The 18,185-nt window shown below is 44.2% G+C and overlaps 1 protein-coding gene across 1 annotated transcript in view; it reads left to right on the top strand.

The window, feature by feature from the left end:
• The window catches only part of RYR3 (ryanodine receptor 3), a 360,864-nt gene that overhangs the window by 112,328 nt on the left and 230,351 nt on the right, over positions 1 to 18,185 (top strand). The window contains exons 13-18 of the mRNA XM_090268335.1: positions 1,528 to 1,696; positions 2,973 to 3,108; positions 5,204 to 5,299; positions 6,756 to 6,874; positions 12,567 to 12,700; positions 14,671 to 14,912. Coding sequence (XP_090124461.1) covers positions 1,528 to 1,696; positions 2,973 to 3,108; positions 5,204 to 5,299; positions 6,756 to 6,874; positions 12,567 to 12,700; positions 14,671 to 14,912 — 896 coding nt within the window. The remainder of the gene's footprint in view (positions 1 to 1,527; positions 1,697 to 2,972; positions 3,109 to 5,203; positions 5,300 to 6,755; positions 6,875 to 12,566; positions 12,701 to 14,670; positions 14,913 to 18,185) is intronic.

The raw sequence follows: 18,185 nt of genomic DNA, 5'->3' as shown, positions 1-18,185 counted from the left end.
GTGATTATGACCTGGGTTTTCCAGCCCCCTGTGCAGTTGCCCTTTAAGGCTAACAAATGTCACCATTTCATTTTTTCTTATCACTTAAAGAAACTCTGCTTACTTAACCTGGCATCAGTGTCTCTAGTAAACTCAAAATGTTAGAGGAAAAAAGAGAAAAATAAACTCTTTAACTGGACCCAAAATGTTAAGGGAAATATACTCATCCCTTCACTGACTCTAGAATTGGGAAGTCATTTCTGATTGGGTTTTGTAATCTCAAACCTTCACCTCATGTCCTCATGACATTCCTCTTCCCCACTGTCTTTGTCCAGTATCTCAAACTGTCATTAGTGAACACTTCCTGAACACCTGCCATGGGCCAGAGTACACACAGGCGAGAAGTACCTCTAGTGTTCTGCCTTCATTGTATGCACTTGACAGTTTTTACACAAATTTAAAATTATTGTCACCTTATAAGCTGAGTATTTTCAAGGCTTGTTTAGTCTTTGCTTTAGGCCCAGAGAACAATCTTTTCTTCTCATGTGTCCAGTTTCATGAATAACCAGATACACTGTAAAGGGGACTCATTAGAAATTAACTCAAGGAAAAGACAACATTATTTACACAATCAATTCTCAGTCCCTCAGGGCCAGTGATGCAGTTCCCTAGGGACTGGGTCCATTTCCCCTACCTCCCCTTTCCCTTTACTCTCAGAAAGGCTCATTAGTGTAACCCTCAAGGGGATGAGAAAATGAAGGCTCACTTCACCATTTGTGGAGGTTTGTGATCTCTTGTGTTGACAAGATTAATTATAAGACTTTGAAAATTATGACAGAGTCAGAGAGACAGACACGTTCAGGATAAGGAGGAACACAACAAGAGTGAGAAGGAACTTGTGTGGGGAGCAAAGGAGGGAGGCATTGGGGCAGAGAGGAAGGATGTGGAGAGATGGGGGGATGCAGAGAAAGAGACAAGGGTGGAGATACAGAGGGAGGGCCCACAAAGGAAGTCAGAGGAGAAAGAAACAAACACTGAGATCGGAGACATTAATGAATGGGTGGGGGAAGCAGGGGTGTGCATATACACCCATAGGAACCTGAAGAGCAAAACATACGCAGATACAGTAAAAAGACACATGGAGAGAGACAGAGGGAAGACAAAGATATAGACGGGGCAGGAGACCAGTGGTGGAAACCCTCCTAGCCTTATGCTTAACCTGTTCCAAAAAGAACATGTAATCATGTAAAAGAAGGATGGGTTAATAAGTTTATTATTCTAAAATATGTTTTTATTCAAAAAGGAAAGCATGTGGCAGACAGCCAGGGGCCATTTCACTTTATTTATGAAATGGCTTTAAAATGGAATCAGAACATTGTCTTCTTTTGCTCTGTTAGTTGGCAAATGTCAAACCATGCAGCAACTACCTTAGGAGACAGTACCTTGTGCCCAGTGAGGGGCACATGGAAACCAGGACCTGGCGGTTGCTTGTCAGAATCCCTACTGAAGGGCAAGTGCCTGAGCCATGTCCATCTTGGGTTTTTTTAGTGGGAACAATCGCACAGCTGCCCCCATCACCCTGCCGATAGGAGAGGTCCTGCAGACCTTGCAGGACTTGATCGCCTACTTCCAGCCCCCGGAGGAGGAGATGCAGCATGAAGACAAGCAGAACAAGCTCCGCTCACTCAAAAACAGACAGAATCTTTTCAAGGAAGAGGTAAGTCCAAATAATTAAACACTGAGACTCTCCTTGTGTCCACAGCTAACACACCCTTGTGACTGCAATTAGCTTTGTCTCCATGCATGCACATGTTTATGAAGTAGACATAGAGCACAAGAAAGAGAGGACACTGGGAAGAAAAGGATTCATTGGAAGCTGACCTTCCCTGCCAGCCACCCCTGGCTTACACTACGGTGAACATGGTAGCAACATACATTGGCACATGCAAACCAGATTATATTTTACAACCTCAGTACCACATGTATATCCAAAATTTATTCTCAAGAAACCTCAGCTATTAGACCCCAGCACTGCCTGTGATTCCTAAATTTTGGAAGATATCAGAATTACCTAGGAAACCTATTTGAAAAATGCAAATGCCCAGGTTCCACATCAGAAGTGGCTGAGGAGCTGGTCTGAGAGATACATGATGCTAGGTCTTAGATAGAACTTGAGTATCTGAGTCACTGGAATGGGACCGGGATACGAGAAAAACACCGACCTGGAACTTAAGGGGCCCTAGTTTGGCTCCATCCCTGGCTGTGTATGACCTGAGACAAGTCACATGCCTTCTCTGAAACTGGACGTGGTGATTTGGCACTAACAGGCCATGGTCATACTCCTGTGGCATCCTGCAGTCCCTCGTTCCTGGGGACATGGAATACAGACGCCCCACTGCTCAGTCAGCCCAGTGACCTAAGCAGACTGGTTCTGGGACTCTGTGTTGCACACTGCTGGGACTACATCTCCTTACAAACAGCGAGGCACGGATGTTTTAACCGGGTGGCATAGTATTGTAATTTCAATAGAACAGTAGTTAAAAATGCTTTTGGTGTTATTGTCTTTAGATTCAACTTTGTGTAGCTGAGAGAAATTTCTTGAAGTTATTTGAATTTTAAGAGAAAAATAGGCAGCATATCCAGGGCTGTTTCTGGGCAAGTCAGAGTCATTTTACTCCAGGCACCAACCAGGCATAAGTGAGACTCGTTCACGCTCCCTCGTTCTCAATGTGCCCTCGTTTGGGTGAAACACATGGGGCAGAGGAGACTGCTGACTCACTCCAAAAATGAAGGCTCTTTCAGTCTCTGAGACATAAAAATGCGTATTTTGTTTTTAGGAAGAAAAAAACAAAATCCAAGCTGGCACCATGAAGGTCTCTTTGCATATTAGTGTTATTAGCCTCAAAGGTTGCTTGGTATGGGAGGGGAAAGAACAAAAGGCGTCCACTTTCTTCATCAGGAATTTTTGCTTTTTCACCCACTTGCCTTCACAGGGAATGTTGTCCCTTGTGTTAAATTGCATTGATCGCTTAAACATCTACAACAGCGTAGCACACTTCGCAGGGATCGCAAGGGAAGAGAGCGGCATGGCCTGGAAGGAAATTCTGAACCTCCTGTACAAACTGCTGGGTAAGTGCACTCACAGCCCTCTCCCTGGGAGGATTCCCAAGGGTGGTCTCTGGGATTTCCACATGACCAACCAAGATGGGCATCTAGCCTCATTTCTCGGAAGCCTTTTGTTAATCATATGATTCTAACTCAGACAATCATTCTGTTAACTGGTAGCTTATTGTACTTTGCAAATGACAGCAAGAAGTCAGCAGATAGTGACCATTTTGCCAAAAACTACCTGTGAAACCTTTGGCAGTCACTTAACACTCTCTGAACCTCAACTGCTCATCTTTAGCACAAGGGAACAAGACTAGGCCATGTTCTAGACTTCTGACACCTGCACTTTTAGGATGGTTACTCTCTTAAACTCTGTATGCTTTCATTGCTCACTTACTGGTCAAGCATGATTCCTGCTTCCTTGACCCATTCCTTATTTCATTTTTGTGGGAAAAAAAAGAGTACGGATGCTTCGGCACCCAGCCTTTCTTCTCACGGCACTGAATGTGTGGTCGTGTCTGGTGCCTGCTGTATCCTGAGCCCCTACATGGGTCCAGACTGCCAGGCCATGGGAGGAAGACAGCAGAAAACTTACTGGCCTCTGCAAGGAGGTGGCCACCAGTAGTTGCTCAGGCGTGGTGACAAGGCAGCTTTTTAGGGCTTTGTGCTGAAGCATATGGCCCATTAGAGGAAGTCCATAGGAAGTTGGGAGTGAGCCTCCCAGAGAAGCCAGGTTAGCTCCATTCTCGATGTCAAAGATCAGGCTGATTGGACTGCCACGATACTGTGTGGCCTTATAAAGTATCTTCAAACTCTAATATTTCGTAATGGTACAGCTCGAACTCAGTAATAATTATTACAACCATAATAGCTAACATTTACTGAGCTCTGTGAGCCAAGCAGTGGAATATCTCTTTTTGATCCTCAGAGCAACACTTTGAGGTGTAAGTACTGTAATTATCCCCATTTTACTGATGAAGGAACTGATGCTCTGAAACACTCAAGGTCACAGGTTCCAAGTGGTGGAACTGGGGCTTGAGCCCAGGCAGACCGACTCCTTGAGCTTCAGCTGACCTGAAAAGCAGGTTGGAGGTTATGAGCTCAGAACCAATTCTGCCCTCCACTAATTGCAGAGGTGCAAAGCAGCGGTCCTGTGGCAGGCCTTTCCTTAACCAAGCACCTTACAAGCATCTGTGAAACCCCAGTCTTTGAAAATCAGCAGCATCAAAAGCAAGCTACTTGGGCCTAATCGATTTACACAGAATTGTTCCAGAGTTACATCTGCAGTTGACTTATGGAGGGAAGGTTGCTTCTTATCTAGAGCTGGTGAAAATCTAATGACAGTTTATTCACTCCCTCCCTTAGTAATATCATCTACCATTGCTTCTCAAATGTGAGCAGGCACCAAAATTGGGTAGAGGACTGATTAAAACACAGATGCTGGGCCCCATCCCTGGAACTTTGGATTCAGTAGATCTGGGATAAAGCCAGAGAATTTGCATTTCTAACAAGTTCTCAAGTGACAGTGACTGTCTGGTCCAAAAACCACACTTGGGGAACTGCTGCCCTATATTGGTGTGTTCTATATATTTAAGGGTTTCATGTTTAATCATTACTTACCTAGTAATTTAACCAAATTATCCAGCGATGTTCACTTGGTGCCTACTTTTAGCACTGAAAAATAGCAAACATCTAGCTAGGTTTAAGGAAACACTGTGAGGAACTGAGTTTTTAAGCCAATAACCAAGCAGGTACTTTTTTTTTTTTTTTAACTTATTACCATCTGAAGTAATTTTATTAAGTTATGTGTTGATTGTCTCTTTCTCCTGCTTCCTGAATGCAGGAACTCTGCTGTCATGTTCCCACTGCTCTATTTCCAACAACTAGACAGGTTCCTGGTACATGAGAGATTCTCTGGAGGTATTTGAGTGAATGCTAGATTTATACTCTTCTAAATATAGAAACAGGGTTGACTTAAAGGGCTAGTGAGGGGAAGATGGTCATTCATTCCTTTTAGTTGCTAAGTAGCTGAAGTATATTTAAGAGTTTCCCAAGTTCTTATGCCCATCATTGCACCCTTTAACCTGCACATGATCAAACATTTCTTTGTTCACAGCTGCCCTCATCCGTGGAAACAGAAAAAATTGTGCTCAATTCTCCAATAACCTTGATTGGCTAATCAGCAAATTGGACAGACTAGAATCTTCCTCAGGTAAGAACTGACAGGAAACCAATGGAGAAGGTGGCCTTTCCTTTCTGTAAAAAAGAAAACAATGTTGACTCTTTGGACAATTCTTTGTTCCACTGGATTGCAAACAATCAGATAATTACTTCAACAACAACAATAAAAAGCTAAATCTTCCTAACACCCCTTTTTCTTTATTTAACAATTCCAACCCAATTTTAACAGTCTCCCCTTTTGTTTCACTTTTCATTCTGTGCCTTCATTTTCATCCCCTGGATCCTCTAATCACCCCCACCCAGGCTCCTGATTTCAATCTGACTGCTACTGGGACTCTCTCTCTCTGCTTTTCTAAATTCTTTCTGGACATGGTCCTCCTAACAACTTTGGTTAGAAGCAGGACTGAAAAATGACTGTGCAATAAGAGGAAATGATGATACTCCCACCCCCTGAGTCACTCTTGACATCATATCCCGAGCCCTTCCTGACTCACAGAGAATTTGAGCCAAGAGAGTAGTCATTGTTGGTAAGTGACCAAGTGACCATGCCATGAGGCTCAGCAGTTGGCTTCCTTGGAGATGAGTGAACATGACAGGCATGGGCCCTCTCTGGGAAGCTGACAGGGTTTTTGCTTTCTTCATTGCCTAGAGGTGACAGGAGCTTGGACAAGACAGGCCAAGGGAAAGCTCCCCCAGGACTGTCCACCTACACATGTCTTCCTAAGCCTCTGTTTTCTTCAGTATCTCCTCCCATGGGCCAGACTACATTTCAGGGTAATTTCTAAAAACCTTGCAGAAAATGCAGAGTGAAGAGGAATTTTCTTAATAAAACCAATGAAGATGCTGGCTAACTTCTTCCCTTGCATTTTTGTCACAGTGTTGCCAGACTGTAGGGGCACCAGTTATTTTTCCTTAAGCCTTCACTTAATACAGAAAACCATCCAGTGTGCCAAGAAAAGAGGGAAAAGTCAAATAGTGGTTTTTAGTGAGCTTAAATTTGTCTCATACGCCAGAACACCCAAAATAAAAATAATTTCTGGGGTGATTCCTAGATAAACTCTTATTTGAGGAACACTTCAAATATTGTCTAAATTACCTGAATGACATTTAGAATTTATACTAACCTGGGCATCTTCTTTTCTATTTTTAAATTAAGTGTTGCTTGGTTTGATCAAATTAATAATTTCATTTTATAGCTTCTTTTCTATATTTTGACACAGAAGGATTGTATCTTTGCCCAGGGTAAAGGGAAATGCAGTTAGTGCTGAATAAAACTCACTTCTGATTACAGACTGGTTGGCCCTCAGAGGTTCCTGAAGTCTGCGGGAGAGGACTGCATCTTCCTTCTGTCTGGAAACATTTAATAGATTCAGCGAATTGATGATATTCTGTTCCCTCAGGATGGTCTTTTCATTCTCAGGTTTCAAAATTATGGCCAGTTCGGCAGGTTAATAAATGTCCAAATGATTTTTGTGGCCTTCACATAGGTATCTTGGAAGTTTTGCACTGCATCCTGACTGAAAGCCCAGAAGCCTTAAATCTGATAGCAGAGGGCCACATCAAGTCCATCATCTCCCTGTTGGATAAGCATGGGCGGAACCACAAGGTGGGTTGGTGATTAGCTTTACCTGGCTTTTCCTCCCTGCCACTGAATAACCATTGTGTGTTATTGAGAGTGTGTTGTCTGCTCTCCTTCCTGGCTTTGATTTTAAACAAACAAAAACAAACAAACAAAAACTTGGGAAACAGGTTCTGAAAGGCCCCTCCTGGCCTGGGAGATTCTACAAGCCGACAGTCAGTCATATTGGGCCTTGGGTGGTCATCCTTCATTTCCAACAACTTCCCAAGTCCTGCTCACCATCATTAGCCCTTAACACACAGCACACTGTGTGAGGCACTTGGCTAGAGTCCATACAAGGCCAGCTGCAGGACTCGCTCCCACCCCTGGGATCTAAGAGCTTAGCACTGTGACAGCTAATACAAGCTGTGTGAAGATTTACAACAGTTAGATAAAACAATGTAGAGAGTCCTGTTATTAAATGAAATTAGCTTTACCGTGAGGCAAACCAAGTGAAGTAAATGAATCTGCATGAGCCAGTAAGAGGACGAAAGCTGTGGGTCTCTCCCTTTGATACAAAACAGCTGTGTGACTTTGGATCTCAGTTATTTCATCTGTAAAATGGAGGCACTTCACATACTAAGGTGGAATGCTGTATCCATTTTTTTTGAGGCTCTTTAAGTTCTAACATCTATTTTCGTGGAATTATATTTCTAAAGAGACAATGATCTTTGGGGAAAGCCTATTAAAATATATTTATCCCAACCCTGCAACATCTGCCCCTCATACATGAAGGTTGCTGCACTCACTAATTAAACATGTACTCCAAGGTTGGTGGAGTGTATTTCAAGAGCATATGGCGTGACTGGACATGAGGGACAGCAGCTGGGATCCTGTAGAGGGGGGCATACTCAGCTTGATTACTGGCCTCTTTTGCTTGCCATCATTTGGGGGCACTACACATTTGAAATACGTCTTAGGGTGCCCAGGAGAACGCGGCTCTGCAGCATTGCTTAGATGATATGTATCACCCTTAGGAAAAAAAAAAAAAAAAAAAAACCATGGTCCTTAGCATCTGCGAAATTGCTTGGCAAAGAATAGAAAGAAATATGTGGGATCTGTAATTGCTTTCCCAAATGCGGTAAATCAAAAGCAAGCATGGGGCTCCAACTTCAGTCCAGCTTCTCAATGTTCCAACACGTTTCTTCTGTCTGCAAAGTGTAATGAGAGTACTTGATAAGTACCCGAGTAACACATGGTGTGAGCCATGAGCTGCATGTAGATGTCAAGAGGAACCCTTTGACAGGAAAGCTGCTGTCATGTAATTGTTCCTGGGGCTTCTTTATGATAGCACCACATAATGCCCTTAATAAAAACCTGTTTATTAGGACATCTTTTAGCCAAAAGCCACAAGGCATTTAATGGATGTCCCTTGGCAGAAATGACTATTTGCCCATTTCACAGTAGAGAGAACTGAGGCCTAATAAGCTGAAGTACTTTGATAGGAATCAAGACCTCACCTTCATGTTACCCAAGTACATGAACAGAGTAGTCTTTAATCTTTTAGAGCCAAGGTACTGTTTAAGAAATTCTGGCAATGTTGTCAAAGTTCAGACAATGTGGTCTTGGTACTTAGAGAGTCTCCTCAAGATGTGTCCTTTTTATCTTTGGATAGATTTTTGGGATGAAGCCTGGCTTGCCATGAATTTAGTTCCACTCTTAGAGATTATTCAGTTGGATAACTTATGTTTTCTAAGAGAAGCTGGTCTCAGATTATCAGGAGGGGTATTTGTGGTAACTTTGCAAAGAATGTGCAGAGTGCAGGCCAGACGGCCATTGCAACACTTCATCTTCACTTGGAAAAAGCGAAGTAAATGTTTTCCTATCCAAGCAGCTCTGTTTTCTCCAGTTGTAAGTGTCTCTGCCCCTTCACTTAATTTTCCGTGAAGACAATGACTGAATATATACAGAAATTTAGAGCCACACCGCACCTCCCAACTCCTCCAACAGCAACAGTAATAATGAGGATGGTGATAGCTAACATTTATTTTGCCTTTGACAAATGCCAGGTACTGTTCTCAGTGTTCAAATGCATTTTCTTTAGTGTTCAGTATTAGGCCATGAAGTAGCATTATTAATATTTTCACTTGACAGAGGCAGTAACAAGGCTGGGACAGGGGCTTTGAGGTGTTAAGCAACTTGTCAGAGGACACAGGGCTAATTAATGACAGACTAGAACCAGAATTTAGGTCTCCCAAATCCAAGTTTAATATTCCTTCCAAGTTTCTCAAGCTGCAGTCTATGAACATGGCCCACATGTTCTATGAGAATGTTTCATTTTCTGTCCTTATTTTTATGGTTATCTAAATACAAAACTGTAGTGAAGAATTCACAATGAGAAGGCATTTTCATATGTTAAGTTAGTGTTTCTAAGACTGACGTTTGAGGGTCCATGAAGGTGTTCTTCAGAGTCATGACATTTTTATTTTTAAAAAGGTTTATCTGTCTCATGGGTTTGAGAAACCCCTTCTATACCATGCCCCCTGCAATCACATGCTTAGAATGGAGAGTATCTTCAGTGGCAGGATTAGACCTCCCCTTTCTCTCTCAGAGTTTTCAGTCGCTACCTCTATCCCTGCCATGGAAAGCATCGCAGCTCATCTAAAGCAGGATTGAGTTCGAGATAAACAAGTTAGAGGGAAATAACAAAACCTTTGTGGTGAAAGAAACAGGAGTGGAGCACACTGCCCACTCCCCACGTTCTGAATGTACTCTGCCCCTTGACTCCTCCTGCTTTCCCCGGAACCCATCAAAATTCTATCTGCCCTTCAAAACTTAGTCCAAACGCCACTTCCTCTATGAAGCTTTTTCTTATTCTAGTTGGACATGGTCTCCTCTCCTTGATCCTTATACACCTTGCACTTTGTTCCCTGGTGGTTCCATTCTGCCTTCTATTGTAGTTTTGTTTACACATATATTTCTCTCACAGATGCTAAGTTCCTTCACAGCAGGGATCACCTTTGTAATCCCCGTAGTGCCAAGCGCATACGTTACAAATGGCAGGCATTTAATACACGATTGTTAAAGGTATAAGACATGAGTAAAAGGAATGAATCACTCCCGTCTTACCTTGAATGGTAGAAGCTCACATACGTGTACAGGCCTTGTCTCAGTCCCAGGCCAGCCCATGGGAGTGCTCCATTCAGTATGGTCATTCAAAGACACAGGATCCTTCCATCTAGCAGCTCCCCATCGCCCGAGACAGGGATTCACAAACTGTAATGTGCTTACTCAGAGAAGGAAAACTCTGACTCCAAAAAACCTCCGCTGCCTTGCGGCATACCTCTTCAGGGGAAAGGCTAAGGGAGTAAACCCCGACAGAAAATCCGGAGCCGGAGTCCCTAAGGCGGTTTGACGTTGTTGTCAACACCGGCAACTCCTGCGGCGCACCTGAAGCCAAGCTGTATTGACTCCGTCTTTCCCTTGGACCCTTCAGCTGCGAAGAGAGGGGGGGTCTGCTGCATGGGCAACAGCAGACCCTCCATATCACCCTGCCCAGGCTCTGTAGCTTCAGCTTCACTGGAGAGGACACTCCAGCGTCATCGCAAGATGTCGATTTAACACGGGAGGAGACAGATACCGTGTCACTCCCGAGTCGGACTGCACAGCCATTCTGGGCGGTGCAGATAGACTCTTAAGAAGCTACACCATCATCTCTCGAGACGGACGGCTGCCGACGGCTGCCGACGAATGTGCTTACAAATCTTCTAGGAATGGTATTAAAATGAAGTCTCTAATCTGGTAAATCCAGGGACATCTGTATTTCAGCCAAGCTCCTAGGTGGATCACAGTCTTAGGCCTTTGGGTTTTATAATCCTTCCTTGGATTTCTACAACCAGCTGGAAAGAGAGTGCACAGAGAACTGTAGGTTTTTAGAGGGCAAGACATCACTGTAAGTGAGGTGCCCACTTTTCATTGGCTGGAACTCAGTCACATGACCTCATATAACTACAAGAAAGACCGGGAAATATAGTCTCTTATGTGCCCAGGATGAGTAATTGCCACCACAAGTCACACATCCCAGAGGTCACTGAGATGTTATTCCTCCATCAGAAAGTACAGATGACCTATAGGCACGGTGCCTGTGTGTTCCCCATGGTGGACTGGCCCTCTCTACACTCCTTTCACTTTCAAGAGAACCCATTTAAACTTTTCTAGAAAAGGAAGTGTTTCTCCACTCCCCATTTTATCCAAAGATATGCCTTCTGAAACACAGCCTAAGCAATGCCACGGTTCTTTATGGCACCATTTATTTGTATATGGGACGCTGTTAGGCTGTACTTTTCACAGAGCCCTTTTTCTCTTTTCTGTTCTATTGTACAAAAATTAAACTCAGCTTTCCCTCAGGCTGTGAGAGGCAAAACAAATGAAAATGGGTGATAGGCCAGATGATAAGTTTAATTTCCTGGCCATCTATGGCTCCTAGAATGAGAAATTATTTTCCAGATTTGCAGTTCCACAACCCATACATTTCATGGAGAGGTGATTGGAAGAGTCCATAAAACCGCCTTTGGGATCCTGTTCTGCTTGTCCCATAAAGGTGCTTTGAAATTATCTGTAACAAAGTTGACATTCGAGGAATCCGGTAGAAAACTGGTTTGGGAGAACTATGGATACAAATTTTACCAGCAACCTGAAGCCATCCAACCCCACAAAGCACTGAGTGTTTGGAGGCCACTTTGGAAGACCGAATGCGGCTGGCCACCTGCCTCCTTGTCGGCACAGCTGCCACACTCTTGGCGGTTACTGATCACTGCTGTTCACACAGCCCTTTCAGTAGGGGAGTGGCAGGGGCAGGGCCTCGCCCAGCACAGTGTGCTCTGCCAGGGCAGGAACGCAGAATTTGGAATGAGAGAGGATGATGCACAAGGAGTCAGGGTGGGTGAGGGCAGCACATGGTGGAGAAGACCAGGGGCTGTGCCCATTTCTAGGGCAGCTGACAAAGCAAAGGGACAGAAGCTGGTAGCTGGTCTCACAGACTCAGGGGCCACCTGTGCTCTTGCAAGTTTGACGTCATTCTAGAGGAGAGAAGTAGAGCAGGTGAAATGCTTTTGAATACAGATTTCTAGGACTATAAGGGTATCTTGAGGAGATTTGATCATGTCACAGTGAGAGATCCATGAACCAGAACCTGCCCTACTATCACCTCTACCTGACCCACAAGAGGACTCCAAGCCTGCTTTGTGTGAGGGATCTTAACCGCATGGGAATCTGAGTGCCTTTCATGAAAAGCTGTATGGGTGTCTACTGACCGTGGTGCAGAGGAGAGCATGGGCTTCAGCCTGTGGCCAACAAAGGGCGTTCCAGCCCATGCCCCTACTCATCCCCTACTCACACCTCACCTCGCCCTAGTCCTGGCTTGGGATGGGATATAACCTAGGCAGTATATCCTCAGAGCCCAGACTCTAACCCACTGTAACAGACCTAACCGCAAATGTGCAGCCTGTAGGAAAGTGCACAAGACCAGGGCAGAAGGGCTGGGAGGCAGCCCAGTCTCATTTCCCACGAGGCAAAAGGCTCTGGAGCATTATTCATTTTTGCCTGGTGGTAGAGATGAGGCTTCCTTGTCTCTGAACAGGTCATTGTTCCACCTGTTACCCAGTCTCCGCCCACAGCAAGCCTATTTCTCTCCTGTGTCCTGGCAGTCATCCTAAGGCTTGGTGGGTGTGTCTTCCCGCAGGTTCTGGACGTGCTGTGCTCCCTCTGTCTCTGCAATGGGGTCGCAGTGAGAACCAACCAGAACCTGATCTGTGACAACTTGCTGCCCCGGAGAAACTTGCTCCTGCAGACACGGCTAATTAATGATGTGACAAGGTAAGGCCACCATCATTACTCCAAAAGGGGTGTCTTGTCTCCAAACAGGGAAGGAAGAGGACTGACCTGATCTCCAAAGCCACCCACCCACCCCACCACCATTTCCATGATGATTCCAGCACATAAGATGAAAGCAGGCAAATGGGTACTTTTTCAGGGCCTTGTATTACAGCCCCTTTAGCCGAGTTTCTCAGCCCTTTCTCCTGAAGAGCCCAAGGGCGATGCAGATGTACCACCCAAGGGCTGAAGAATTTGGCCAGAAGTGATCTACTGCATTTTACTTTAAACATCAATACAGCTCTATCTTGTACCCTTTTATTTTGATATACCAACTTCTTTTCTAAAAATTTCTTATAGATCAGATGTCCCATGTGGATACTATAACTAACTGTATCCTCTGGCATATGGCCATTTCCCCCGGACTCTCTGTAAAGATCAGGGTGGAAAGTATGGGCCCACGTAAAACCCTAGGCAGCCAGTCCATACATGTGGCCACATGAGAGTCATGTGAACTCAGAGCCTGGACCAGGCAGGCCTAGTTCTGTAGTAACTCTCCACGATGGCCCACTTGCTAATCTATATACAATGGTGAGAGGAGAACCTCCCCGCTGAAGTATCAAGCAGTCAGCAGACCCGGGCCATCCATACAAACTGTTTTTCTCCTTGGTACCAGGCTGGTTTCTCCCTGCCCATGCAAAATGGAACATTGGCCCAGCCCAGAAAAATGCCCAAGAGTTTTGTCCCAAGCTCTTAGCCATTTTGCTAGATACATTGAAACCTTTAGCCCTTAACAAGATTGCCTAAGAGTGACTTCTTCCTCCATGCCTTTTCCTGAATTTTTTTTCAGCTTTATTAAAGTATAATTGACCAGCAATATGGTAAGATGTTTAAAGTGTACAAAGTCCTGGCTGCTGTGGCTCAGTGGATTGAGTGTTGGCCTGCGAGACAAGTGTCGCAGGTTCGATTCCCAGTCAGGGCACGTGACTAGGTTGCACATCAGGTCCCCAGGTGGGGGCGCAAGTGAGAGATAACCACATAGTGATGTTTCTCTCCCTCTCTTTCTCCTTTTCCCTCTCTCAAAAAAATAAATAAATAAATTATAAAAAACAAAATAAACAATAAAGTGTACAAAGTGATGATTCAATATACATACAGATTGTGAAAGGATTCTCCCCCTAGAGTTAACACATCCATCACCTTTCTTTTTTTTTTTTTTTTTGATGAGAACATTTAAGTTCTCTCTTAGCAAATTTTAGGTATGCAATACAATGCCATCAGCTATTGTCACCATGTTATACATTAGATTCTCAGACCTTATTTATCTTATAACTAAAATTTTGTACCCTTTTACCACCTCTTCCTATTCCCCCTGCTCCCCATCTCCCACAGCCCAAGCCCTGGCAACCACTTTTCCATTGTGTTTTAATGAGTTCAACTTTTTTTTTATTCCACATGTAAGTAATGTTATGCAGTATTTGTCTTCTCTGTATGTTTTCTACTGTGACTTCTTAATGCTTTCAAAAGGCCATTGTTATTAATAATGCCGGGGTGACAAAGCTGCTGTTATGAAAATAGGGGTGATTCAACCAATTCAGCAGAAGATAGAACAAGTCATTTCTTTCACTTACAACAAGAAATGAGGGTTTGTAATCATGCAGCTCTGTGTGACATCTTCAACATCTTTCCCTGTGGCTGACGTCAATCAGTATTGGTGACCTTGAATGGAACGTTTAAAGAGAGCAAGGGCCTCTGTATTTTGTAATGGAATTAATGTTGTCCTGACACCTTCCTAATAAGGTGTTGATCAAGTGTTGGAGGCTCAAACTTTTTCTACTTTAGAACAATGCAAAAACCACAAAACTGCTCCTGCCTTTGGTGCAATTGGGCCAGTGCCGCCTCTGGTCTGGTTCAGTTTGCTTTCTCAGTTTTTAAGAGTCAGTAAATGCCACCTGTTCCATGTTTAATTTCAGTATTCGGCCAAACATCTTCCTGGGTGTCGCTGAAGGTTCAGCACAGTACAAAAAGTGGTACTTCGAGCTCATTATCGACCAAGTGGACCCCTTCCTGACAGCGGAACCCACACACCTGCGGGTGGGTTGGGCCTCTTCCTCAGGCTATGCTCCATACCCCGGAGGCGGAGAAGGATGGGGAGGCAATGGTGTCGGGGATGACCTGTATTCCTATGGCTTTGATGGACTTCACCTTTGGTCAGGTGAGTACCTTGCCAAAGTTTAGGCCCCTTATCTCTTAATGAGGGTGATTCAGGCTTGAATTGTTTGAGCTGAAATGGTCACTTTCTGTATAAATGATACAGACCTGAGTATAAACTAGTTAGAAGTTTAGGTAGGAAGAGCATTAGGTTTGAAATGAGACCCTCCTGCTTTTGAACCATGACTCTGGCACTTCCAGCTGCATGATCTACTACACATCACTTCACTTTTCACAAGCTCAGCATCTATATCTATACAATACTACTTACAGAGGATTTTAGGGTTATTTGGGCAGACGGGGAAGGAGAAAGAGACTCAGCATCTGTTTACTGCGCCGTGAGCTACCTACCCTTTGTACATGTTTTCTTTTGTTTTATTCTTACAATGACCCCTTAAGAAAGATAATATTGACTTCATGTTACAGGTGTGGAAACTGAGGCACAACAATATTTAAGTAATTTATTCACAGTCTCACTGGGAAGGATCCAGATCTGACTACGAGTCCATGATCTTGTCAGTGCAGCATGTTGCTTCATAATACACTTAATAAAACATCTGGCTCTGTGCCTGACACATAGTAGAGGCTGATCTGTTAAAAAGAATCTGAAGCTTCCTTTCTTCTTTTTTTTTAGTGACAGAAGGAGGGAGGGAAGGAGAGAGAGAGAAACTTCAATTTGCTGTTTCACTTATTTATGCATTCATTGGTTGATTCCTGTGTGTGCCCTAGTTGGAGATCAAACCCAAACTGTATTATATCAGGACAACACTCCACCAACCGAGCTACCTGGCCAGGGCCAAAGCTTCCTCTTTTACAGATGCACATTGTTTTCGCCAAGCATGTCCACAGCCCGTGCCTGTGCAGGAATGGGTCGGCTTCTGTCGGAGTGAACATGCAAGAACACTCGTGCCTTCATACCAGAACAAGTGCTCTACTTCTGCTGTCCGTTGTCCACAGCGTGTGTTATCTGCACTCAAAACCTGCAGTCGTGTCCCTTATGGAAACCTCTTACATAAGCATTGTGCTGCGTGCCTCTTACATAAGGAACCGTGGCACACATTCTACCTGAAATCCAGTAGGAGGGAAAAGTCTGACTCTGAGTGCAAACCTGCCTGTTTTGTTTTGTACCTGGGACCCCATCATATCCTTCTTCCCTTGACTTTCAGGCTGGAACCATTAACTCAGGTCCTGATGAAATGCTTCTTGCCGCTGGTCTTTATTTTCAATTAGCCATTATGGGTTGTGGGTGTGTGTGCTGTTTTATGTTCATTTTAAACAATTTTTAATTTGTAGGAATGGTGTAAACTTATTTATATACTTATTTTTCCTGGGTTATTTGTGGGAAGAAAAAGGAAGCCTTTTCTCTGTCCATGTTTTCCATGTCTGAGGGACAACGTGGGACAGACAAAAGGAGATGCAAAACAGCAGGATGGGATAGAGTGAGTGAAAGTCTTGTCCTGTTGTTCACTTATGCTCCCAACCTAACCTTCCCTAGATCCATCTTCATGGGGAGAGGGGTGGGTCTTCCCTTCTTGGTTGTCAGTGCCCCAGTATGGAGCCACCCAGTGTGGGGCTGCATCGTAGTAGCATTTAGCTTAGGTTAGCATCGGATGTCATAAGGTTCTCAGGAGGCTGTCTCTGGGGAAGCAATTTGAGAAGAAAATCATTGTGCTCACACACATCCACAGTTCCTGAGTTTAGTAGAATTGAATCTATGAAGAAATGAAGTGGATGGACTTGAGAAAATTATTATCCCACTGCTTTCTGATGGCTGCTCATCTCCCACCATCTCATGACCACAGTTCAAGAGTATTTTCTAGATCCCAGTCTACACCAGAGGAGAACACTGCATGGGGATTGGTTAAGGAAATATGAAACACACCTACACCCTCGGATAAAGAAAATTGGATCCTCTTTGCAAAGGGAAATAACCATACTCAAAGAAAAAAAATTGTTCAGTCTTTTCCAGACTTCACAGCACTGCACAGGACGCTAGTATATCCCTTTGTAAAATTTGCACAATGAACACGTCAATCCATCGGGAAGCAGAGAACCCACTCATTGTGTGTCCAGAGAGGGCTACTGTCTGTGCACTGAGGACCTGAACATCTGCCTAATTGTGTGTCATTCCAGGAGTAGACAGTGCTCCCCTCATCCCTCTCGTCCTGCTTCCTCTGAAGACCAGGAAGGTGAAGGTGCCCGCGCTGGTTATCACCAGCAGTGCCTCTTATGACTGGAGGCAGGGGAAGGAGGCTTGGGACAGCTTTCCAGAAGCTGTGATGGCTCTCTGAACACTACCCACACTTAGTAATAGAGGTACATTTAGGGGGCTTCACCTCTCAGTCTTCAGTGCCTGAGGAGATGTGGGGAAACTAGTGCCCCGAAGATTTATAATTTTCATGCTGACTGAAATGCAAAGCTTCCTTGGGTCTTGGCATTATTCTGAACTGTCCAACTGGTACAGGGAGCATGCATCTCCCAGAAGGCACCGCAGGTAGGTACATCAGCATGTGCACCAACTGATGAAGTAAGGTTTCATTAATGACTCCCACCAGGGCAGCAGTGAATTTCAGACTCTCTGATGAAAAGGTAATGGTCTGATGAAGAAATAAAATGGAAATGACACTCCAGCTTACCTGCTATAGGAAGGAATGGAGAGTGGCGAGGGAGAAACATTGGACAATTTTTCTCCTTTTCCTTGAGATACAAATGCACAGGTTCATTAACTTGAAACTTACACGTGTGCATAAATTAAGCCACTGCCCTGGGCTGGTCTTTAATGTGCTTACTAAAGCACAGTAGAGGTGCTGCAGTCGTTGGAAGGGAGCGCAGTGCCTCCCATGCTTTGTCATTGGAAAGAGTCAAGAAGAAACAGCATGGCTTTGGACTTATGCCCGGGTTTGAATCTCAGTGCCTCCAATGACTGGGTTTTTTTCCTTTTTTTTTTTTTAAATTTAACCTCTCAGAGACTTGATTTCCTCAGATTAAACGAAGATGTGCTATATGGCTCTTGTGGAAGTTAAATTCAATAAGTGACATGAAGTTCTTGACACACACTAGATACCCAGTAAATATGATTTTTTCCTTCCCTCATTGTCTGTGAAGTCCACTGTACTCAAAAAGACCAAGTCCAGAGTCCTGGGGACTTTACTCAAGACCCAAAAAGTAGCCCTGTCCCAAGGGGATAAAGAACCCAAGTCCCATGCTGAATGGAAAAGGAAGTTTCACAGTGACATCCTGACATTATCAATGAGCTTTTTCTCTCTGGTGGGAGGGC

This window comes from Furipterus horrens, unplaced genomic scaffold (assembly GCF_987537825.1).
Source record: "Furipterus horrens unplaced genomic scaffold, mFurHor1.1.pri manual_scaffold_3, whole genome shotgun sequence".
NCBI lineage: Eukaryota > Metazoa > Chordata > Mammalia > Chiroptera > Furipteridae > Furipterus > Furipterus horrens.
Note: the sequence above shows the minus strand (reverse complement) of the source record. Positions and strands in the feature narration are given on the sequence as shown.